At 43.9% G+C, this 24,462-nt stretch overlaps 1 protein-coding gene across 1 annotated transcript in view; it reads right to left on the bottom strand.

Annotated features, from left to right (window-relative positions):
- Positions 1–421: 421 nt before the first annotated feature.
- Positions 422–24,462, bottom strand: part of NME4 (NME/NM23 nucleoside diphosphate kinase 4) — a 55,521-nt gene continuing 31,480 nt past the window's right edge. The window contains exons 3-5 of the mRNA XM_033915130.1: positions 23,561–23,662; positions 21,256–21,368; positions 422–821 (exon numbers count right to left, since the gene is read on the bottom strand). Coding sequence (XP_033771021.1) covers positions 713–821; positions 21,256–21,368; positions 23,561–23,662 — 324 coding nt within the window. The 3' untranslated portion in view covers positions 422–712. The remainder of the gene's footprint in view (positions 822–21,255; positions 21,369–23,560; positions 23,663–24,462) is intronic.

Here is a 24,462-nt window from a genome sequence, read left to right on the forward strand (position 1 = left end):
TCCCTCATTTGCATGTGCGGATTGGAGGATGATCAGGATAGAGGTTGGTGAATTGGGCTAGAGGAAAAAAAAAAAAAAAAAAAAATCGGGTCGCAAACCGATTGGTACATGATCAGTTTGCTTAGTGAATCTAGCCCATAGTACATTGTCCTAGGTACAAAACAAACTGAGCCCAATTAGGGACAGAGAAATTATCTGCATATACATGTACAGCGCAGCATACATCTAGTGGCACTATAGAAATGATTATTATTAATAGCAGTAGTAACTAAACCAACCTCTACACACCCATATTGCAAAGGCCAAGACAAACAGCTAATCTGCAAGTAAAGTGTGTGGGTGTGAAGGGGGATCCTGTGCAACCGACACCCCCAAATGCACACCAGAGGAACAAAAGCAACTAAAAAGACGACACTTGGAATAGGGGTACAACAAATCATGTTTTAATGACAACCCTTGCATTGAAACAATGTAACAGTCTTCCATTTCCTAGATTCCCAGCACTGAGGGTGTGCTGGTTTTCAAGCACCAAAGAGCAAAGACAGTAGGAAGTTAAGGTCACTCTGGGGCATCTGCTGGAGGACTTGCAGTAAGATGTCCTGCTTTCTCTGCCTAGAGGCCTACAGCAGCAGTCTGTTTTCTTCACTGTGTGCAGGGAGATTAAGGAGCTGTCAGAGGTAGGATGGATCCTGTGCGGGGCATACAGGACGCCTCACACCTGGTAAAAGTTGCTGTCCCAGTCCACCAATTCACTGCTACAGAACCACAGGCTGATCTCCTTCTGAGCCACTTCCACAGAGTCACTAGCATGAATCACATTCCTAAATCAGGGGGGGGGGGGGGGGGGAGAAAGAAACCCACAACATTACAAAAAGGAAACTGGCAAGCTTCTTCTCCTAATACCATACAACAGTGATTCCCAAACCTGTCAAAGGGAGAGCCGCCAAGTCGGCCAAATTTTTCAGGATATCTTCAAATATTCCTAAAATTAATTTGTACATATTACCTCCTTGGTATGCAAATTTATTTTCAGGATATCCACAATGAATGTTCATAAAATCAAACTGGCTGGGGATTCCAGGACAGGTATGGGAACCCCCATCAAAAGAAAAACATGCACATTCAGGAAAGTGAGCAGCAAGGACCATATGAGGCAACATGGCTGTCACATTACTGTAAGAAAATGGTAATTAGATTCAGAAGGCCAGGCCGAGGTTGTGAGTATGCTCCATCCAGATTAGAATGGAAGGGAGGCCTGTAACAGTGGGTTTTGTAATCCAGATCAGACCTAAATTAGCAAAATGACTTTATAAGGGGATGGTGGTGGGATAATTTGTTTTATAAAGGTGGTAGAAAGGGATGGGTGTCGCAGGGAGCACTCAGGTATTCTGGTACCTCAAGATACTCTTCACTTGAAACCTATAATTTTGCACAAGTTAATTTTACTAAATGCAGTCAAAAAAAAAAAAAGGCACACTAGGATTGGCCAGCTCAGGTGAGAAATACTGTGCATGGTCTTATCAGGATATCCCTGTCAGTTGGGATGTGGCAAAGGTTAACAGTCCTCAGGGGGACGAAGCCATGCTCATTACTTAAAGGTGATATCTGGCAGCTGGACTCCAAGCTGTGTTTTGGGAGCTCTGCTATGTTTTCAGCCTTTGATGGGGTTTTTTTCCCACTCCCGCCCAGACCAGACCCATGGATGGGGGTGGGGAGTGCTGTCCAATTCAAATAGATTTGCCAATTCAGTTTGACAGAATCAATTCAAATTAAGTTTTATTAAAAAAACTGGACCCAATTCTGAAACACTGCCCACAGCCCCTTCCATGCTTTCCTTCAGCTGCAGTCCGTCCCCAATGATTCAATTTCCAATCCAATGGGTGGATGTGGCAGTAGAAAAGCATGGAGGAGGCCACAGACAACACTTCAGAATCATTACAATGACCAGTTTATCAGTGAGGGCAATGTGGGACTAGTGCTGAAAGAAAGATCTCTCCTTAAAGTATACAAATAATGATCTTACACACATAGTGCTAGAGGAAATGTGAAACGAGGGCAATTTGGTGTTTAGAAGCACTGTAGTCTTTGTTCATGTATGATGGGGCGTTCATCCAGAAACAGTAGAAATTTTAGTTGAACAAATCCATTAAAAATTCTACACTGGAATGTGTATTTAATTTTGTAAGATATTATAACTTCATATATCCTTACCTCTCCATGACTGCTTAAGCCCCAGATTTGTAAATATTGGACATTAGGAGTAATTTACGATTCTTTTTTTTGCAAGAAGGGGATTGTGAAGTTCATAGGCAGATGTGGCTTACTAAGGGTGCATTTGGTGAGTGAAAGGACTTCTGCAATGGTAAGGTGTTTAAATGAGGGCTACAAGAGAGGGAGAGATGTGGCTGCAGAGAATAGAGGAAGATACTAGTGAGAGAGTAGTCAAACCGGTTTATTTGGTAATATGTGGTATACAGTTTTGACAATGCAACATATGGTACCATGTTGGCTATGGGATTTTCAAAGCAGCAATGTATACTTTGTATGTGAAAGAGATGATCAGAGTAAGACTTAAAGAGTGCGGTATCACAGGAACGGCACTATCTTGGTTTTCATCTTACTTTTCAAGAACGCAGCTTTAAAGTCTTTGCCAGAATGAAACTTCTCCCTCTATATCATTAACGTATGGGGTCCCGCAAGGTTCCATTCTTTCCCCTTTACTATTCAATATCTTTCTATCTCCCCTCTTAACCTTAGCACAATCTATCGGATTCACGATCTTTGCCTATGCAGATGACATACAACTCCTTCACCCAATCAATATTTCCAAAACGTCCGAGATAAAAGATATAAACAATAAACTGGACTCCATACACGATTGGCTTCATTCTAATAAACTATCTCTCAACATAGACAAATCTCACGGTCTACTATTTTCAATCAAAAATCCTGAATTTCTCCCAGAAAAACTTTCTATTAAATCTATCCCAATTCAAATGGAGACAAAAATAAAACTCTTAGGAGTGACCATTGATAAAGACCTATCATTTCATGACCATATTAGTTCGGTAGTTAAAACATGTTTCTTTAAACTACGCATAATTCGTTCACTGACCTCAATTCTAGAAACCGAATCTATCAAAATTCTTGTTCATTCTCTAATTATTTCTCACCTAGATTACTGTAATTCCCTACTCAATGGCCTCCCACAAAAAGAAATTCGCCGCCTCCAACTTATACAAAACACCGCAATAAAACTCATCTATAACTTAGGTAAATATGATCATGTTACGCCAGCACTAAAAGAAGCTCACTGGCTACCCGTGACACATCGAATCACCTACAAAATCATTCTTTTGTCATTCAAAATAAAATCTTTTCACCTGCCGCTATACCTTTACAAACTTCTCATTCCTCAGTGCTCTACTCGAACTTTGAGATCTTCAAATCAAAATCTCTTATTGATTCCGTCTATAAAAGAGTTTTATTACACACGCAAAATAAATTTTGCGGCAACTGCCCCGACATTGTGGAACTCCCTTCCACAACCACTTCGAGACGAACAACACCTTGACAAATTTAAGAAAAACTTAAAAACTTTTTTATTTCGTGATGCATTCTCTTCTATTTAATTTCTCACTTCTTAATTTCTCTTCTATCTAATTTCTCTCTTTTACAAACATTCCATATATTTTATTCCCATCCAACATGTTTTTTTTCCCAACCCCTCTTTCTCCCTTTTTCTACCTACAATGTAACTGTACCCATCCATTCCCTCTCTCCTCACTGTCAAGTCCGTCTTGTCAATGTCTTTAATGTTCACTATATATTATTTAAATTACTTAATAATTCTTCAATTGTTCCTACTCCTATCTGTCATTTTTAATTCTAATGTAAACCGGCCAGATACTTGCTTGATGGTCGGTATATTAAAATCTAATAAACTTGAAACTTGAGGTATAGGTCACACCTTTTGATATACTATCTGTTTTGATATACTATCTGTCTGTGGCTTGAAATGTCTGATCCCAGGAAAATTCTTCATTAGCATTCTTCTATTGCTGAAGTATGCTAAAGTACTTATATACTATTTTACTTGATATGTAAAAATAGAAGGCACTTGATATGTAAAAATAGAAGGCATTCTACAAAATATTTTTCAGGGGTATAAATGTATATGCATTGCCATTTTGGGACAGACAAGGACCATTAAACCCAGTATCCTGTTCATAACAGAACCACCCAGGTCACAAGTACTTGGCAAGATCCCAAAAGAGTAAAACAGATTTTACGCTGCTTAGCCAGGAAGACAATTATTTGTAAGAGCATGTGGTGGGCAGGAGGTAAGTAGGCAGGGAGAGTATGCTGGACTCGCAAAGTGGGGAGGGAAAGAAAGACAGAAAGGTCAGCCTGAACTGAGAAGGGAGGTGGTGGGAGTAGGGGAGATGCCACACTCAGGAATCCTGAATGTTCCCCAGCAACTTCTGTTCCTTTGAAAAGACTATCCTCTTTAGCAGGTCAAATAGCTGCTTGGTGGAGCTGTCAGAAGCCAGCCTAAGATGAAAAACTAGTATTTCTAAATAACTGGAAGATGCAATTTATGTAATCTGATTTTTCTAGATAATTTTAAAGCTGTCATTGAAAGCAAACTCAAATCATAATTTTTTTTCCCTGAAATCTGACAGCTATAGTGTGGTAAAGGGGAACAAATAGAGAAAAATCTAAATGAAGTATCTTAGTGGCAGATCTCGGCTCTGGTTCAAATGAAGCGGGAAGTACACAGAAGTGGGGAATAAGAGGAAAACTTATCAGTTAAGCTGGCTAACCAGTAACTTTCCAGTCAATAACAAAGTGCTGATTGGTTGCCTTACCAAAGTTTTTAAGCCGGAAACAGTGTTACTCCCTGGGCAGTCCTATCCTATCAACCACCCAAAGTCTCTCTGTTTAAAAGCACTGCCAGCCTTTCCACCCCATGGATCAGTTAAGCACTCTTCCCTTCTTATGTCTGCCCACACTCTTCCCTTGCATAATTGTTTCCTTTGTAGAAATTGGAGCTCTGGACAAAACACTTGCTATTGTATCTCAAAACCATGCTGGCAAACTGCCACTTAAAATTTTTTTTATACAGATAATGCTGCTAGAAATGTGTTAAATTTAAGCAGGTTACAACACCCATTCTTCTAGATATAAAATGAACATACATATTAAATCTTGCTTGATCTCGTCTTAAATATACCTTTTTAAAATCGCCTCTGTCTTGGGAAATGCACATTAAAGTTACAGCCATGACAAAAAAATAGCTACAATTAGAAGCAATTTAAAAAAAATAGAACACTGCAGGCACTTCTAGATGTACAGGTATTCTATATAGAGAGCGCGTAAGCGCGAGTGTATATGTTATGTGTATGTTTTCAAAGGAGGGGGGAAGCAGAAGCAAATGTGAAAGTATTTCTCAGGGCAGTTTAAATAGGTGCACATGTCCCTTAAAAAAGTGGTATAAAGCCCTCAGGAGAAAAAGTGACCATGGACTTTGGTAGACCTAAAGTTGGAACTGCGTTTTGAGGCAAACTACTCAAACAGCAGACATTAGGAGAGACAACCAGGGCAATTGCATTTGGGCCTCCATATCTGCCTTAATCTGAAGGAGAAATAGCCTGAATGTAGGCTTTGGAGCCTTCTTCCCAGTTTCTGCCCTGGGCCCCTGTCCAGAAAAGTTATTTTTTAAAGTCTTGGTTGGAAGGCATAGGGTAGAGCAAAGGGGAACACGTCCCATGTGTCCTCTCAGATTTCTCTACACCTGCCTTGACAGGCCCTGTACAAATGCATGCCACCAACGTGCTTTAAGAGGTAACAGTAGGTTGAAACCGATGCTGCAGGATTATGATTTTTGTACTTTAGTGCAGGCACCAATTTTAAGTAGAGTGGATTATTGTAACGCATTGTATTTGGGGGGTTGCGAAGATGAGGGTATTGGTTACTTTTGAATTCAGCAGCACAGTTGATCAATGGTGTACCAAGATTGCATTGGTTACCATTTCAGCACAGAGTGCATTACAAAGTATTGTCAATAGTGAATCAGGTAGTGTACCATGTTTCTCCCATTGTACTGAAGGGGTGGTTTAAAATCTATGGCCCATGATGAAGTTTGAGATCTGAAACAAGCATGCAATTAAATTCTAACAAGAGGTTAATTGTAGATTCAAGGATTGGGGATGCTATGTTGTCGTTAGGGAGGTGGGAGGGTGAAGCTTTGGAACACTTTGGCTGGAGCCTTAATGTTGTGTATCCAGATTAGGCTTTAAGAAACTACTGAAGAAATTTGTTTGTCAATGCATTTTGTAATGAGATGTGGCAGAGGTTAGGATGTAAAGCTTTGTGGTAGGTCAAGGATTTGGGTTTGGTATTCCAATGTTATTTTAAAGTTATGTAGAATTTGCCTTTAACAATTATGTTTGTATTGTCAAATTTTTATGAAGGTTGTATATAACATTCTGCTCCTTGGAGGTGTCCAGTTTTTCCCCACCCACCATCCTAATTTGGAAATTATATGGTTAATTCGTTGCAGCTTTGGTGGTGTGGGGTGGTACCTGAGCATGGATGTGCTCAAAGGAGGTCCTTTGAGCAGGCATCAGTTTTCAACTGGCAGTGAATGCTGGGGCCTTAACACAAATTCAGTCCAAGAGAACCTGGGATTGTACTTGCTCTTGCTGTTATGGCAATGCGTATTACCTGTTTGTTTGGCTTTTTGAGACTACTTGCTACTAACAAATCTCCTTGAGTGAAGTCACCCGAACTTGTGCCATGCTTCTTGTTGGAATGTGCTTCCAAGGACATCAGCGTACATCCTTGTTCACCAGAAACTTGCCTAACTTTGTCTTGAATTCTTGGAGGGTGTTTTCCCCTATGACAGACTGCGGAAGAGTGTTCCAGTTTTCTACCACTCTCTGGGTGAACATAAGGAAGTTCTTCTTCACCCAGAGTGTGGTAGAAAACTGGAACATTCTTCCAGAGTCTGTCATAGGGAAAACACCCTCCAAGGATTCAAGATAAAGTTATGCAAGTTCCTGGTGAACAAGGATATACGCTGGTAGAGCTAGTCTCAGTTAGGGCGCTGGTCTTTGACTAGAGGGCTGCCGCGTGAGCGGACTGCTGGGCATGATGGACTACTGGTCTGACCCAGCAGCGGCAATTATGTTCTTATGAGTAATATATGCTGGCAAGATGCCATGCAAATCCATTTTGAACAGGTAGCTTAGGATGCTGGTCTACCATGTCCAACCTGACTAGTGAGCACATACAAATGGTCAGACAGTCAGAACCGATTGGTGACCTCTAGATAACGAAGGAGTACTATCCTTGCATCCAGCTTTCTCAGAGTCTGATCCTTTTTCTTTGACTTTGGTCTGGAATGTTAAAATATTACCTCTTGATCGACAGGAAATACCAAAATGACCTTCAGCAAAAAGGATGAGATAGTGTGTAGGGAAACTCCCACCTTTGCAATCTTGAGGAAGGGCTCCCAGCATGACAGTGCCTGCAGCTCCGAGACTCTTATTGCTGACATAACATCCATGAGGAGAACGGTCTTGATAAGGTCCGTCATTGATACCTCTCGAATAGGCTCACATGGAGCCTGACTGAGGCCTTGCAGAACCACATTAAGGTTGCATGACAAATAGCTGCTTACCAGTGGTCTGAGCCTTAGCGCCCCTTTTAGGAACATGGCTATGTCTGGATGAGAAGCCAGGTGAACTTTGTGTTCTCAGGCTCTGAATACGAGAGCCCTGCCACTTAGGAAAGCCAGCACCACCAAGACCAAAGCACAAAAAAACAAAAACAAACCCAAAACAAAAACAACCCAGAACCACCTTTTCTATTTGTTGTGCACCAGTGCTGAAAAGTCTCTTATGCCTAGGCGGAAGCAGAGATCATCGCAGGCTTCTTGGCTCTAAGGAGAGTATGCTCAAGAGCCAATGGTCATAGAATATCTAAACTGCCTTGGTCTTAACAGCATGTTAAGACCAAGGCAATTCAGATATTCTATGACCATTGGTCCCTGAGAAAAGATAAAGCTGAACCTGCACTCTGCAGACACACTAGGTCCGCATACTGAAGGGACACGTATCAAGTCCTTAGGCCATGTTTTCAAGCTGTAAGAAAACCAGGCCCCGTTTGTCTTTCCTTCTTTGAAGAGACTACAAGGACATGTATGTTTAAACAGAGATGTTGTGAAATGAATTCAATTGTTTTGTTAAGCCGTATTTACAGACAGATTTAGATTAGGGGCTCTGCTGGTTAAGGCTTTTTCTGACCCTCTGTGGACTTCAGTCTCCAGATAGAAAAAATGCTGATGTCTTTAAAGTTTCATGTGACCTGTGTCCATATATGGTTTGTGTTTACGTCACATGCTGACAAACCTGATTCATATAAAAGATGTGAAACTCATAATAAAATTTGGACATATTTTGGAAGATGACTTCTGGTCTTTAAGATATGTCTCCAGGTACCTGACTTCCAAATGACAGAGACAGAGAAAGTATGGGGCAGGAATTGGGACCTAAATCCTTTTCAGTTGGGGGCACGTCCGCGATGGGCAGATGATATCACCAGTATTTTGTGAGTATTTCTGAATTTTTTTCTGTTCTTTAATACTCACTAGGTAGTGGTGACCTGTACCCACCCTTTATTTTAAGTTCAAGCTTTGGGTTCTATTATGGAGTTTTTTGGGAAAATTCTCGGGGTACTTTCGGTAAGCGCCCCTCGTGAATATAAGCAGCTGCCATTCTTTCGGGAAGAATGAAATTATTTATAGAACCCCCCTGCCCACTCTGTCATTTGTAAGGTTAAAACTTTTATAGAGTATAAGATTTTATTGTCTCTTATTACTGTACCTCGCTTATAAGGTAAGATAAGCGAATATTTTTGCATTGTTATATTGGTTTTGTAATGAGTCATAAGGTACTTAGGATACTCCTAGACAAATGAGACTTGTACGGCTGTGTGTGTGTATGACATTTTTCCTTCAGCTCACATTAACAATCTTTAACACTGAGGTAGGACATGCTGTTATGTGGAATGAATTGAAAGCGCTGTTTGAATCAGTCTAAGATCTTTCCCTTGTAGTTTGTACACAAGCACTATTTCTTGTCTTCCTTTTGATCCTGACTAATTTTGTGCGTTTCTTCTACGGCTGCTTCCTTTGTGTTCTGTGCTGGATCATCTGCCAAAGACAGATTTGCACGTTCTGTTCTTTGCATTCATTATCGGGCTCCGTGCATGAATGCTTTTGCCCCTCCTCCCAGACTTTTCAGTTTGGGCTTCCACTGACCCCCTATAGTGTTTCTTTGAAGTTACTCATTCTTGTTTTTATCAAGCAGTACGGTGTGATTTCACTGCTTATCACTTATCTTTTCTCCGGCATTATCAAAACCACCATCTATTCTTATAATACGCCCATCGCTCTTGTTGTCAAAGCTGATGGCATTCCCCGTTTCGTCCTAGATTTTAGGGCTGTTAGTGTTTTGGTAATTCTCATTGCACTTATGTTTCTTCCACCATTCCACCGGCAGCCAATTATTTTTTTTTTCTGTCATTGTCTTAAAGAATGTTTTATTTTTGTCCCTGTTGGTGAGGCTTTTCAGCTTTTTTTTTGCCTTCACCTTTAAGCAACAGTATACCTGGTGGAATGCCCCAGGGCTATTCTACAGTCATGCACTGCCCCTCATGGTCCTATTCTCATTTTGTACAACTTTTTGTGTTCCATAATTCAGACCTGTCAGGCTGATAGTTTGCACCTTTTATAATGGTTGTCTGTGTGTGGTCACAAGGTGTCACGAAATAAACTGCACTGGTGTACATCTGAAGTGAAATACCTGGGTTTTGTCCTGTCTCATGGTCAGAGGAAAATCTGCACTTTCCGCACTGCTGCTGTTCTGGGTCTGCCCCGCCCAGCTATCAAGAAAGACATGCTTACTTTTCTTGCTATGATTGGTCACTGCCGCCAATGGATCTCTGCTTGTTCCTTCTATGACCAGATTTTGAGACAGACCCTGGTTTCTGAAATGACTGCTCTTATCAGATAGACTTATGAAATGTTGGACATTTAAGATGTGCTTTGGTTTCTAGCTCAAGTCTGGGTTTTCCTGCTTATGCCCACATGTTTTATCTCTTTGTTTGGGACTATTGTAACACCATGAAGGGAGAACATGGCGGTAAGTTATGCTTTGTTGCCTTTTTTTTTTTATAGTCACTCCTGTTCAAGTTCCCTGGCTGCTTGTGCTATGGTGGTAGAGATGGTTACTTCTTTGACCCTTGGTCACCTCATTACCCTTCACACTCTTCACGATGTCCAAGCCCTTCTTTTAAATGGGCTTCTGGGTCTCACGGGTGAACAGGATTCTCTTCCCTTCTAGTCCTTTGTTACCACCCCCCCTCTGAACTTGATGCCTGGCGTTTGGCAGGTGCCCAAAGTCACCCTTTTGGACGGACTTTGGTGCAAAGAGGGGAAACCCTGGATACCAGCTGCTAGCTCTCCCTTATTTATTGCCCAATATCATGGTATTGGTTATCGTAGTGCTCGCTCGACATTTTAACTTCTTGCTAGTGATATTTTCATTCTTAACCTTTTGCTCCTTGATACAGAGATATATAGCTCAATAATTACAGCTGGCACGGTTGTGAATTGAAAATAAATTGGAAAATACAATTCCTTTCTATTGTTTTAGCTGAAATTAGGATGTTGCTAATTTAAAATGTTTTTTCCGGATTTATACATAGCCATCCCAGATCAGTTTTGGCACAGATATTTCTAATGTTTTCCACGGGTCCTCTTTATCACTGCAGAGATAGAGACGCTCCAAAGAGACATTAGCTTTATGCCTTTTTCCAAATATGAGATGGTTATGATATACATTATTTGTAGTTTTGGGTTTTTTTATATCAATGTGTTTATTTGCAGAGTTAAATTCAGCCCTGCACACTTGACAGATGGAGTAATAGCTCCACGCTTAAAACTTTGTTTTGTCTGTGTCATGTCTACTTGTTTTAGTTTAGTGGGTACCCCAGGATACATAATATTGGCCACTTCTAGAGCTCTTTTTCCACTTCTTACTAGCCTAACTGCGCAATGTTCTTTTACTTATAGCTTTTATATTCTGAATATAGTTTAGTTAAGGGTTATATGTTTAAGAAAAAAGTTTTACTTTATACAGCGTTTATTTCGTGGTGTTCCCTACATATGATCCATTCAATATACATTTCTGAATACATTCAGTACATCAGTATGGTCTCTCTGAGGTGCATAATAATTATATGCAGCACGCAAAAACATATCCTTTTGGCTTAAGTAGGACTTCCGGCGGAAGCATGGGACTGAAGTCGGGTGCTTTGCAGCTCCGATACGCCCGCCACAGATCTGCTCAATTATCGGCGCTTTTACCCAGAAACCGCTCCCCCGGGCTTAGGGGTTTCGGCGATTGGACCTTGTGCCGGCTTTCCTGCGCGTGGCGGCGGGATGGCTGCTAAGACGCCGGCGAAGAGCCGCGAGCGGGGGAAGCCGCTGGAAGCCAAGATGGCGGCGCCCACGGCCCCTGCCTCGCCGGAGTCCCCCAGCACAGCCTGGATCGCGGAGGTGTCGGCGGAGGTGCAGGCAGCGCTGGAGGGCACGCTCGGCGCCAAACTACAGCGGATCCTGGATAAATTAGATTCAATGGACCAGCGCTTTGCAGCTCTCACCTCCGAGGTCCGGGATACCCAGCAGAGGGTCAGCAATGCGGAGGATTCGGTCCTCCGGCTGACTCAGGAACAGGGGGTGCAGGCTTCCTCTCTGGCGGCACTGAAGGCCAAGGTGGAGGACCTGGAAAAATCGGTCCCGCCGGAACAACCTGCGGTTTGTCGGCCTGCCGGAGAGTATTGCGAAGAGTGACCTGGGGGACGTCTTGGAGCACTGGCTGACGAAGTCTCTGGCTTTCCCGCAAAAATTGGGTCCCCTGCATATTGAGCGTGCCCATCATTTGGGACGGCGGAGAGACGGCGCGGAACGTCCGCGGGTGGTGATCTGCCGGATTTTGAATTACCGGCACAAGATGGAGGTGATTCGAGCTTTGCGGCAGGGGAAGAAGCTGCAATATAACAACATCTCCATCCTCTGTTTTCAAGACTACTCTGCGGAGGTTTCCCAGGCTCGTCGCAAGTTCTCTCCTCTCTGCTCTACACTGGTTCGCCGCCATATTCCATTTTCTTTGCAGTACCCGGCACGCTTGCGGGTGATGCTCTCTGGCGCGGCTCACCACTTTGACTCTCCCGAGGCCGCTCAGAGATTTGTGGATGAACATCTTCCTGCCGCCTCCTCCTAGACTCTGATGACCTTGCTGCCGCTTTGTTGGGGATCCCTTAGAGCTCTGACCTTTGGGCTTTGTGCTTGCAGGGCCGCATCCATGGACCATCTTCTCTGCCTCCCCTTGATCTCCTGTTGGACTTGCTCTGGCCTATTTAGGGGCGTGAGCTCCATGTTGTTGGGGTGCTGGGGTCTCTCCTGGAGGGGGAGGATGGGAGTGTGTGTGCGGTTTTGGGGGTTTGATGATTGGGGGCTCATTTGGCTTAGGCGTGCTGGAGGGTGCGTGTGGAACGGTCGAGTGTTGAATGTCAGGGGGGGGGGTTGGTGGCTGGATGTCTTGCTGATCCTGTGGTGGGCGTATCTTGCTTCCAGGAAGTGGCAACCGTTGGGTTGCAGTGTGGTTGGTGGGGAAGGGGGAAGCGGGGTGGTAGGGGAGGGTGGATATTTTTTGGGGTGGGGGGAAGGGTGGGTTGCTGGGGGGCTGGGGTATTCCTAGGTTCAGACTGGTGGGGGTAAGGAAGGCATCTTGGTGGTTGCTATGGCTGGGGGGGTGGTGGCTGGGACACTCCTCTGGTTCGGCTCAAAGGGTTCTATTGTACTGGCTATTTTCTCTCTACCTGGTTTTTCCTGGAACATAAACTGATTTCCTGGAATGTGGGGGGTATTCATTCCCCACTCAAACGTTTTAAAATTTTACAGCTGCTTAATCGGAGGCGAGCTTCCTTGGCTTTTCTGCAGGAAACTCGGTTAACCTCTGTGGAACACGCTAAGCTCTGTACATGGTGGGTGGGTGACCATCTGGAGGCTCCAGCTCTGGGGGGGAAGGGGAGGTGTAGTAATTCTCTTTCGTAAGGGCCTTCCGCTGCAGACTCATAGGGTTCTCAAGGATCCTGAGGGCCGTTATTTGATCGCCTCGGTTACTCTTAACAATAAACCCCTACTGTTGTGCAACCTTTACGCTCCTAATAATCCCTCTGCCAAATTTTTTAGGAAACTGCGTACTCTTGTTACAATTTGGAGATATTCCTTTGTTGCTTGGGGGGGATTTTAATGAGGTTCCGGACCCGCGGTTAGATCGCTCTTCCTCAGCGGGGAGGGAGGCCCACAAGAATTGTACGGGGGCTCAGCTTTTGGCTTCCTCACTTGATTTGTTGGATGTTTGGCGGGTTCTGCACCCGGTGGAACGGGATTATTCCCACCTCTCTAGGGCCCATGGTACACTTTCTAGGATCGATCTAGTTCTTTTGTCCAGGGAATTGCTGCCGGTAGTTCAGGATGCAGCGCTTGGCCCCATTGAGATATCCGATCACGCGTGGGTGAGCCTGACTGGCAGTGGGGGCCCTCTAGGGGTGGTGGCGCCCGGTGGATATTCCCATGTCATCTGTACCGGAACGCTCGTTTTCAAGATTTTCTGTTGAATAAGTGGGGTGACTTTCAACATACCAATCAGGAGCATAGAGAAGACCCCAATCTTTATTGGGAGACGGCGAAGGCTGTACTGCGCGGGGATATCTTGGCGTTTGCGGCCCACGAAACTAAACTTCGTCACCGAGCAGTGTTAGCGCTGGAGCGTCGGGTTTTGTTCTTGCGGAGACGATATGCGGGTAGTGGTTCTTTGGGGCTCCAGACGCAGCTTTTAGAGGCTCAGCAGGAATTGAATGAACTCTTGCATCAGGGAGCGAAGCGGTCTCGGGACCACTTTAAATTCCAATTATTCCGGTTTGCCAATAAGAGTAGCCGGCTGTTAGCTCGGTTAGCCTGCTCTCATCGTGGGGCGTCCGGTGTGGCGGCGTTGAGATCCACGGGGGGGTTCTCCATCATAAGCCAGAGGATGTTAGCCGTATTTTGCGTGATTTTTTTACTGCTTTGTACGATGTGCCTGACCTGGACCTCCTTGATGGTAAGGTCTATTTGGATAGTTTGGATTTGCCCCGCCTATCGATCAGTGACTCAGATATGTTGGACTGTCCTCTTACGGCTGAGGAGGTGGAGAGTGTGATTCGTGCGTGCCCGTTGGGCAAGGCACCGGGACCCGATGGTTTTCGGGGGGAATTTTATAAGCTGCTCGTTTCCGAGATTGCCCCGATTTTGTCGGAGATTTTTAATTTGAGTGTGGCTAAAGGTTTTTTGCCCCGTTATTTGAACCTTGCGCAGATTATCGTTTTTCCCAAGCCGGATCGGGATCCGGTTTTGCCGGAATTATATTGCCCTATTTCCTTGCTGAATTTTGAAACGAAATTGATGGCTAAAGTATTGGCCAATCGTCTGGCCCGGGTGCTGCCTTCTCTGGTGTCTGATCAGCAGGTGGGTTTTGTATGTGCTCGCCCGGTGTCCAAAAACATTTGTCGCATTTTGTTGGCTTTGGAGAAGGCTGGCGTGGAGGGCACCCCCGCCCTACTTATTAGTTTTGATGCTGAAAAGGCCTTTGACCGGGTGGGGGTTCCTCTTTGCTGTGCTTCGTGCGTACGGATTTGGCCCTTTCTTTTTCAATGCTCTTCAGGTGCTATATGGTGATCCAACGGCGCAGATCTCGGTGAACGGGGGCCTTTCGGCCCCCTTCCCAATTCGTAGGGGTACCCGCCAGGGCTGCCCGTTGTCGCCCTTGCTTTTTGCTCTTTATTTGGATCCGTTGATTCGGGAGCTGCAATCTAATGTGGACATCTGTGGCCTTCAATTGGAGGCCACGCATTTTAAGGTGGCAGCTTTTGCGGATGATCTTTTGGTATTTTTGTCTGATCCACGCCGCTCCTTGTCTACTCTCTTGGAGAGCGTTCGGGAATTCGGGGACTTCTCGGGGTTTGCACTGAATCTGACTAAATCTGAGGCGCTGGCCTCTTCGGCGGGGCTCCGGGAATCCTGGGGAGGGACTTTTCCATTGAAATGGGCTGATTCTTCCTTTAGATATCTGGGAATTTGGCTTTCTATGGATGTGCGGGAACTTTATAGATTGAACGTTACGCGTCTCTTGACTTCTATGGGATCGATTCTGGCTTCTTGGCGAGGTTTGCCGCTCTCCCTGATGGGGAGAGTACATCTCGTTCGGATGGTGCTCTTCCCTAGATGGTTGTACGTTCTGCAGACGCTTCCTTTATGTCTTTTGCAACGGGACATTCAGACCTTTTACTCTTTGCTCTCGCGGTTCTGTTGGGGGGGCCGGAAGCCTAAGTTGAGGTGGCGCTTACTGGTGGGCTCGTGGGTCCAGGGAGGCTTTGGGGTGCCGAATCTCATGTTTTATAACTGGGCTTGTCTATTGCGGCATATTCGAGATTGGGCTTTGGGTACCGCTCTCTATACGGACATCTCCTTCGAGCGAGATTATTTCTATCCTGCTCATCTCTTGTCTCTTCTTCACGCTCGGTTGGTGGAGGTGCCTATTCCTGGTAGGCATAGTGTCTTGTTCCGCCCTCTTTGGGAGGTGTGGCGGCGGATTCTTCCTCTGTGGCATCAGGACCCCCGGGTTAGCGTGTTGTTGCCTCTGGCCGGTAATCTTTCTTTCCCTCCGGGGTTGGTGCCTTCCATTTTTGGACGATGGCGGGCTAAGGGATGTGAATTTCTCTTTCAGGTTTTGCGAGAAGGCGGGGATCTGCAGTCCTGCGTTGATTTACAGCATGGGGGTCTTCCCTCTCTTGGTCTTGCTTACGCGCATTGTCAGTTGCAGCACTATGTGCACTCGCTTCCTAGAGCCTCCCTTTCATTATCCTTTGGAACGCAATTTAGGGCTTTTTTGGAGGGGGGGAGGATCCGGAACCTCAGATCTCAGTTTCTTTTTTTCAGCGGAGGCTTGTGGCCCTCCTCATGATTTTTCCTCCGTTTTGGAGGCTTGGCGGAGGGATTTGGGGAAGGAGCTTGGGGCGGATTGGTTGCTCCGCGCTATACGCCGGGTCCCGGCCTTAGTATTTAATGCGGAACTGCGTGAGTGCCATTACAGGACCCTGTTGCGGGCCTATACCTCCCAGAGCCGGGCCTTTTATATGGGGTGTGTGGATACCCAGTTCTGTCTCACCTGTCACACTGAAGTGAATTCTTACTTTCATGGCTTTTGGAGTTGAGTATACAGGGATTTTGGGGGGCTTTGGCCTCCTTCCTGCAGGGCCTTCTTCAGGTTCCTGTCCCTCTTTCTGTTTATCACATGTTGTTTGCTCACTTCTCTGCCTTTTCTGTTTTTTCTTCTGCTGAAAAATTGTTTTTGAGCAAATGTTATATTTTAGGGAAGAAGTGTATCTTGAATCATTGGCTGGCCGATGTTCCTCCCTCCTTTTGGTATTGGAGAAACAAACTACATGAGTTGCTGAGTTGGGAGGCCCGGCTGGCTTGTTCCTCGTCGGAGCAGTGACTTTATTCACACTTGGTCTCCTTACTTGGACAGTTTGCCGCCGCGAAGTCGTAGTCAAATTGTGAATAGATTGCAATTGTATTCTGCACCACCTGTCTGACCTGGGATGCTTTTCTGTTGGGGTAGGGGGGAGGAGGGGTTTGGGGGGGAACAGGGGTTGTACGGGCCTGTTGGGGGGTATTTGGGTCTCTTCGTTCCCTGAGAGGACATCAGAGTCCAGTCCTCTTTGGGGGGGGGAGGTGGCCTCCTTTGACTGTTTTGGGATGTGTTACAATCCTTTTCTGCATTCTGTAGCTGTGAGTTATTCTATGTACCAATAAAAAAAGTTTCATAATAAGAACCTTAAGTAACTGAGTATTGTCTCTCTTTTGCCATAGCTATATCAAGTAAATGAATTGGTATTGTTACATGTTGCCACATTCAGTACAGGCAACATGGTTTCTCTTGTTTTCTATCTCTTATTTGGATCACATTGGAGTACAGCTGCTGAATGGTATTTGGAATGCTTTTCAGGCATTTCTTTTCAAGTATCTCTTTCTGTATGCACAGACATCTGGCTGCTCTCCCTTTGAGATTCTCACGGGATGACCTTTCCCCGCCCCATGGGTGGACAAACCCTCAATAGTTGAGTAGTGATTTTCCCTTGATACAGGAGGAATACGTCCAAAAGCTAATTGAAATATTAGGGCTTGTTCAAAGAAACGTGTCTTGCACTTCTCCTTTCTCTCCACAGATTCCTACCCATTTTTTCCAGCCTGGTGATTGTCCAGAAGCTTTCCAAGGATCGGAAGCAGACAGATTTCCCCTTTGGCCTTCCCACTACTGTGATCGCTGTGACCAGGCCCGCTGCACTCACTGAGGAGTTTCCTGTTTGGATCCACGCAAGTCGCTTGAAGAGGGTTAACCTAAAACCCCAGAAGCAAGTCTTCCCTGCACAGATTTCACCTCCTCCAGTGGAACAACATGATGATCTCATTGCAGCATTCTACCAACTTTATCATTCTCTTACTGGCAACGCTGCTGCTAGTTTTTCTCCCTGTATGGATCATTTCTAACTGGGTCTACAGGGATGATGTGTTCTGGGTCCACGACACTTTCTGCCCATACCCATCTGTAAATGATACTCCTGCTGTAAACAGCACCCCTGACACCTCTTTGCAAACACGACGTCAAGCTGGACTACTCCCTCGCAAAGGCTGTCCTTCAATTGGAATCCAGAAAGACAGACGGTATGCTACCCTTATGGTATAATTCCAGCAGTGTGCAAGTTGCCACCTTCTCCTTTGACATTGTGGACTGTTCATCAATTGATATCCCAAGGCTGTGCCATTGGTCCTCAGAGATTCCTAAAACTAGACATATATACATATATATATATATATGTTACTGACTCACGTTGGGGGGATAAGTGTTTCATTCTGGGGAGTGGTAGGGTGGAATATTGATACTGACTGGGTTTATAAACCAGAAAATACACTGAAAACAGTGGACCAAAATGGTAAATCACTGCTTACTTGTATGACCTTTTATAAGGTTGGAAACTGTTATAGGAAAAGTGTTCCTGCACAAATTATTAAGCTTTCTCTTACTATTGACAACCCTAGACCTACTGATGAAGGTATGTACATTATGGACATGTGGTTTAAGGGTGGGTCTAGCTATCCGACCCATCAGTTTTCTCATGGGATCTATCTATCTCCTCTAATTTTACCGATCCCCTTTGTGCACTGTAGTGTTCTAAATACCTTTTGTTGCCAGGACAGCAAAAGCTTGATATTGCCGTTACCATCTATAAGGGTAATTACACATGTCATGTTTCTAATCTGACACAGGGTAGTTTTGTAGGTAATTTACCCCCAGGTTATTGTTCCGTCTTGGCTCATAGGTATGCCCTATTGTTGCTGCATCAGATTTGATATTTACTGGCTTTATGGAGACTTTTGACTCCGTGTTAAGCTACCCAGCCAGTGGATAGGCCAGTGCACTTTAGTTAAGGTTACCATGCTTCTGCATATTCTTTCTGAAAGGCATCCTTCCTATTCACATGGTTTTTCCTTTTATTTGTCTTGATATAAATCTGATCACATGTATACGTAGATGCTATAGGGGTCCCAGATGAATTTAAGGCCTGAGCTCAGGTTAAGGCTGGGTTTGAGTTCCTTATTCCCTTTATTACTATTAATAAGAATGTTGATCGGATTAGTTAAAATTATTATAATCAGCAACGCTTTGTGAACTATTCTAGGGACGCCTTGCAAGGTATTACTGATCAATTAGGCTCCACTTCTCAGATGGTTTTCAAAATCATATGGCCCTAGATATGATTCTAGCTGAGAATTCTGTTAAATTCTCCTCAGTATTTTATGCTGTTGTACTTTTCTTTCTGACAATATAGGTCCTCCTATGGACATTCAGAAATTAGCAGACCTCTTTGCTGAGTTCAAATGTAACTCTGATTTATCTAATTCTTAGGATCAGCACTTTTAGTTGAATGCAGGGTTGGGTAAAAGACCTTTTTATTGTTATAATCTCTTATTATTTGCACTCTTGTTTTTGACTGCTCGTGTACTGTGTTATTCGTATTACAGCTCCTAAAAAATCCCTCCTTGAGAGACATATCTAGAGTATCACTCCCTTCCAGCTCATACTGTGTATTTATGACGTCATTTTCATGACGTAAGAGGGGATTGAAGGGACACGAATCAAGTCCTTAGGCCATGTTTTCAAGCTGTAAGAAAACCAGGCCCTGTTTGTCTTTCCTTCTTTGAAGAGACTACAAGGACATGTATGTTTAAACAGAGATGTTGTGAAGTGAATTCAATTGTTTTGTTAAGCCGTATTTACAGACAGATTTAGATTAGGGGCTCTGCTGGTTAAGGCTTTTTCTGACCCTCTGTGGACTTCAGTCTCCAGATAGAAAAAATGCTGATGTCTTTAAAGTTTCATGTGACCTGTGTCCATATATGGTTTGTGTTTACGTCACATGCTGACAAACCTGATTCATATAAAAGATGTGAAACTCATAATAAAATTTGGACATATTTTGGAAGATGACTTCTGGTCTTTAAGATATGTCCCCAGGTACCTGACTTCCAAATGACAGAGACAGAGAAAGTATGGGGCAGGAATTGGGACCTAAATCCTTTTCACATACTGTGGCTAATCTGGAGCCACAAGGTCCAGCCCAGGCTCTGTAAGACCTGAACCACTTGAGTCATTGCCTGCTCTCCTAAGAATGATAAGAGTTCTGATCAACCAGTTGTCCAGGTATTGATGCACTTTGCAATCCTTCCTTTCAGAGAAGAACTACCATCATCACCTTGGCGAACGTGCAGGGTTGTGTTGCAAGATCAATAAGGAGCACAGAGACTTGATAATTGCTTTCCAGCACCTGAGCTCCTGAAACATAAGAACATGCAGGTAGGCTTCTGCAAAACGAAAAACAGGAGGAGGGGGCGCAGAAGAGCTCATTAGGTGGAGTTGAAAACCTGGAGTGGATTCCTTCAGCATGGCCTATGAGCACTAATCGCACTAGAACTGGCATTAACAAGAACTAATTTGCAGTAATTAAGAGTTAAGAGTTGCATGAATAACAAGAATAAAGAGTTTTTGGGTTTGAAAATTCAAATGTTTCCAGACGTTAGTAGAGAAACTCAGAACCGCAGGCGTCAGTTTCTTATGATGAAAGCAGGAGTTACACAGCTGGGTGGTATTTTCTTTTTACGTTTTCCATGTAAATGTATAATAAGGTATCGAGATAATAAATATGTGTTTTTTGAACCATCTCAACTTACAGCTTTCCTGACACTGAAACGTCTGGAAAAAGAAGGAACAACAGCAACTACAATAACAACAATGCAATAGTAACAACAAATTGGATTTGATAATAGAATAATTCCTCAAGCCAGGCACACGATACTGTTTCTTTTGTATAGAATTAATAAATTGATTTCCTTAAGTTCACTCATATAAATCTTGGATCACATTATAGAGTACTTGAGATTGTTCGATTAAAATTTTTCAATACTACGTAAACGATTTCTTATTATTTTATGTTTGATCTGACAATCTTTCTGTACAAAATGTTTTGATTTTGTTAAATATCTTAAAATGATAAATAAAGAATTTAAAAAAAAAAAAAAAAAAAAAAGAGTTGCATGAATAACTGACTTGCACCACTATTCTGTAAACCGAGTGCCTAACTTCTCTTCTGCTCCAAGGGCACATTAGCGTGAGAGGGAATGGGTGCATTGGGGCATTCTGACTAATTCTGCATGTGCTTTATAGACTACTTGCTCTTACACACACACACACACACACAGGCTGCATTTAAGTGCAACCATTACAGACAGACACAGCATAAATGGTCACACCTAAAGTTGAATGTATTTCTGAGGCTGTCTTAGTATTCTGTTAATAGCTTAGCCTCAGTTTATCATCGATGCCTAACTTTTGAATCACGCTCTAAGTAAATCAAAATCGACCCAAAAAGTGCAGGAGAAACCCGAGCATGCATGGACACGCTTGCAGTGCCATGAAACAGTTTTGTCCTGCATGTAAGCCTCCAGCAGGCTGCTGGGCTCTATACCTGCTCATGTGAATGCTGAAGTCTCCTCGGATTGTTCCGGGCTTTGCTTCAGCAGAGTTCGTCTCTCCAACCATGGCTCGGGATGTTCCGACCACGTTATAACCTTCCCAGACCTGTAGATGACACCAAGGTTACTGCATAACTAATGCTGCCCAAGAAGAGAGACAACAGCAACTCACCCCAGAGGATGCATGACGGAATAAGACCTAGATTCACTAAACCTACCGATCCTGTAAGGGATCGTTCCCTGACTTGATTTGCTAAACTGCTGTCCTATCAATCTCCCATCTGATCCACCCATACAAATGAGCAAAACCCATGCAAAATAGCCAAGTGATTGATTCACTAACAATTGCTTGACTATTTTGCATCAGGTTTAACTATTGTAGACATGTCAGTAACTGTGTTAGACAGGTCTGCCTTTTTTTAAAAAAAATACAGATACACACAAAATATCAGTTGCATTACACATGCAAAATATCTGCCCAATATAAAAAAAATGAAAAGCCTCCCCAATGACAAACCCCCTCCCTCCTTCCCCAACCCCCAAAAAATGCCTCAGCTGAACTTATGGCAGGAGGGATGTCAACTCCCTCATGCCAGATGCCACTCCGCTGCCACCATGACAATATTAAATATGGCAGGAGGGATGACCACTCCCTCCTGCCACTAGATGCCTGACACCAACGAATCTGAAAGTGGGCCAGTTCTGAAAATCATACAGAGTACCCCTGGTCCCCCCCCCATTACCTTTTGTTTTTTAGTTGGGAGCAGGAGGAATCCCACCCGCCTCCGGGCCGCCGCTGTCTGCAATGTGGGCCTTGGGCCCCTCCCCATGCATCATCTGATTGGCTCAGATGCCTCAAGACCCTCCTCTTGGGCAGGGCTTTAGGCCCCTCCCCATGCATTATCTGATGCACAAGGAGGGGCCTAAGGCCCGCATTGCAGACAGCAGCGGCCTGGAGGAAGATCAACTAAAAAAAGTCAATGGGGGGGGGTGTTGCTCTGTGTAAGGTTTTTGGAACTGGCCCACTTTTTGATTTGTTGGTGTCAGGTGTCTGGTGGGAGGAGGGAGTGGGCATCTCTCTTCCCAAGAAAATGCTGCCGCCAAACTTATGGCTTGTGAGGGCTTCTCTTTTTTATTGGGCAGATATTTTGCGTGTGTAATTCATCCAAAATATCTGCTATTTAAAAAAAAAAAAAAAAACCCACCCAAAACCCAGCACAAGCCCCGACAGGAGTGAAAGGAGGCTGCTTCTCCTGTCACTACTGTCAGGGCTCTGCCCCTACTCAATCACTCACTGAGCGATTGAGTCGGGAAGTTTGCATGCAAATGATTTGTACCTCTGTGCAAATCATTTGCATGCAAAAAGAGATAGTGAATCAATCGCTGTTTCAAAATCTACCAGTAATCAGCCAACAGCGATTGAATTGCTACCTTTTAGTGAATCTGGGCCTAAGTCAGAATGTAACAGTCATTGCCCCCTGGGGAAACTAAACAAGCAACAGGCTACAGACTATCTTACAACTTGAAAATACTTTGTGGTTAACCAACCTAGAATCTACCTTATTGTAATGTTTTTGTAATTCTGAATGCCATTTATTTGCCAAGGAGAAGTAGAGACTATTTTCCCTATAAACAACTATTTTGGCTTCTTTGCATTTCCTGTCTCAAGAGTTTAGTAAAAAAGTGCTGCGGCAAATTCATGCATGTGTGTATATTTTAGCTTTTGGACCTCTCCCTTGCACAAAAAATGGGAGCAAGAACTGGTAGGAATGACAGGCAGGGATCAGCTCAGGAGAAATCTTCCAGAGCAGTTAAGGCAGGATGTGTCAGGACAATCCAAGGAGCAATTGTGGCAGCCACCAGAGGTCAAGGTACAGAGAGGCAGCAACAGCAGCAGAAGGTCTGCATTGTTACTCAGGTGCATTGTCTTAAGATTAGAAAATGAAGATGAGTAGAGGAGGCTGAATTGAAGTGGCTAACAGCATGAGGCAGGGGAGAGGGACACCAATGAACACTGCAGGTGTAAGACCACAGAAAGAGCATCATTCTGATGTCACAAAGAAGGCAGGTGACAGTTGGGAGTATGCAGATACCTGGGTATCTGCATACTCAGCTGTCACCTGCCTTCTTTGTGACATCATGATGTGCTGTGTAATGTGCAAGGCTGATTTGTCAGCTTGCTGTATCCCCATGGAGGGAGATTCCTGGACAATGTTTGTTTCTGGTTTGAAAGGAACACACCCAGGAGTCTCCCATGTGTGGAAAGATTTTCAGAGTCCTGGGCGAGTAAAGCCTTACCATGGCAACCAGGGGACCAGAACTCATGTAGCGGATCAGTGCTGGGTAGAACGACTTCTGTCTAAGGTCATGGTAATGATCTGCAAGGACACCCTCAGGAGCCTAAACAAAATAAGTAAAAACAAAAAAAAAGAGAGTTAAGGCTTATAACATAACTCTGGAGAGACAATAGAAGCACAAACATAACAGCAGATCCATTACGAGGATTTTACCAGCTTCATGTCACCCAAGAAATATATTTTATCAGTACCAGTAATCTAGTATTGAATGTCTTTGTAATAGATGTTAAACAAAAAATTTTAAAAACACCCACAATGACTAAGGTGAGATCAAAGACTGCAGCAATATTTCCTGATAATGGAGTTAGGAGCCACACATGCGCACACACACACACACACACACCTTGGAGAAAAAAACCATAGACTTTAATGAGACCTACTGAAATGAAAGGGAGAGAGACTGGATAAAGACCTGGCACAGTGTCAGCAGGAGCTACCCAGTTCCAGAAAAATTAGACTAATCTGTAATATAAAGAACGAAAAAGAGTAGAGATGCTGAAAAAGAGGAAGCAAACATGCTTTTCAGACAGCAGTATTCCATAACCCCAAATTCAACCCAACAGTAAGAGCCCCGAGATCCTCCCCCATCCAGCTTCTCACACTTACTTTACAGCAGTGGTCTCAAACTCGTGGCCCAGAGACCACATGCAGCCCGCCAGGTACTATTTTGAGGCCTTCGGCATGTTTATCATAATCACAAAAGTAAAATAAAAAAAGTTTGATCATGTCTCTTTAGCTATAAATACAATATTAAGACTTAGGAAAGTTTTATAAACTATAAATTAAAAAAAAAAAAAAAAAAAGTTTTACCTCATGCAAAATTGTCATTTCTTTAATAAGACA

This window comes from Geotrypetes seraphini, chromosome 11, assembly GCF_902459505.1.
Source record: "Geotrypetes seraphini chromosome 11, aGeoSer1.1, whole genome shotgun sequence".
Taxonomy (NCBI): Eukaryota; Metazoa; Chordata; class Amphibia; order Gymnophiona; family Dermophiidae; genus Geotrypetes; species Geotrypetes seraphini.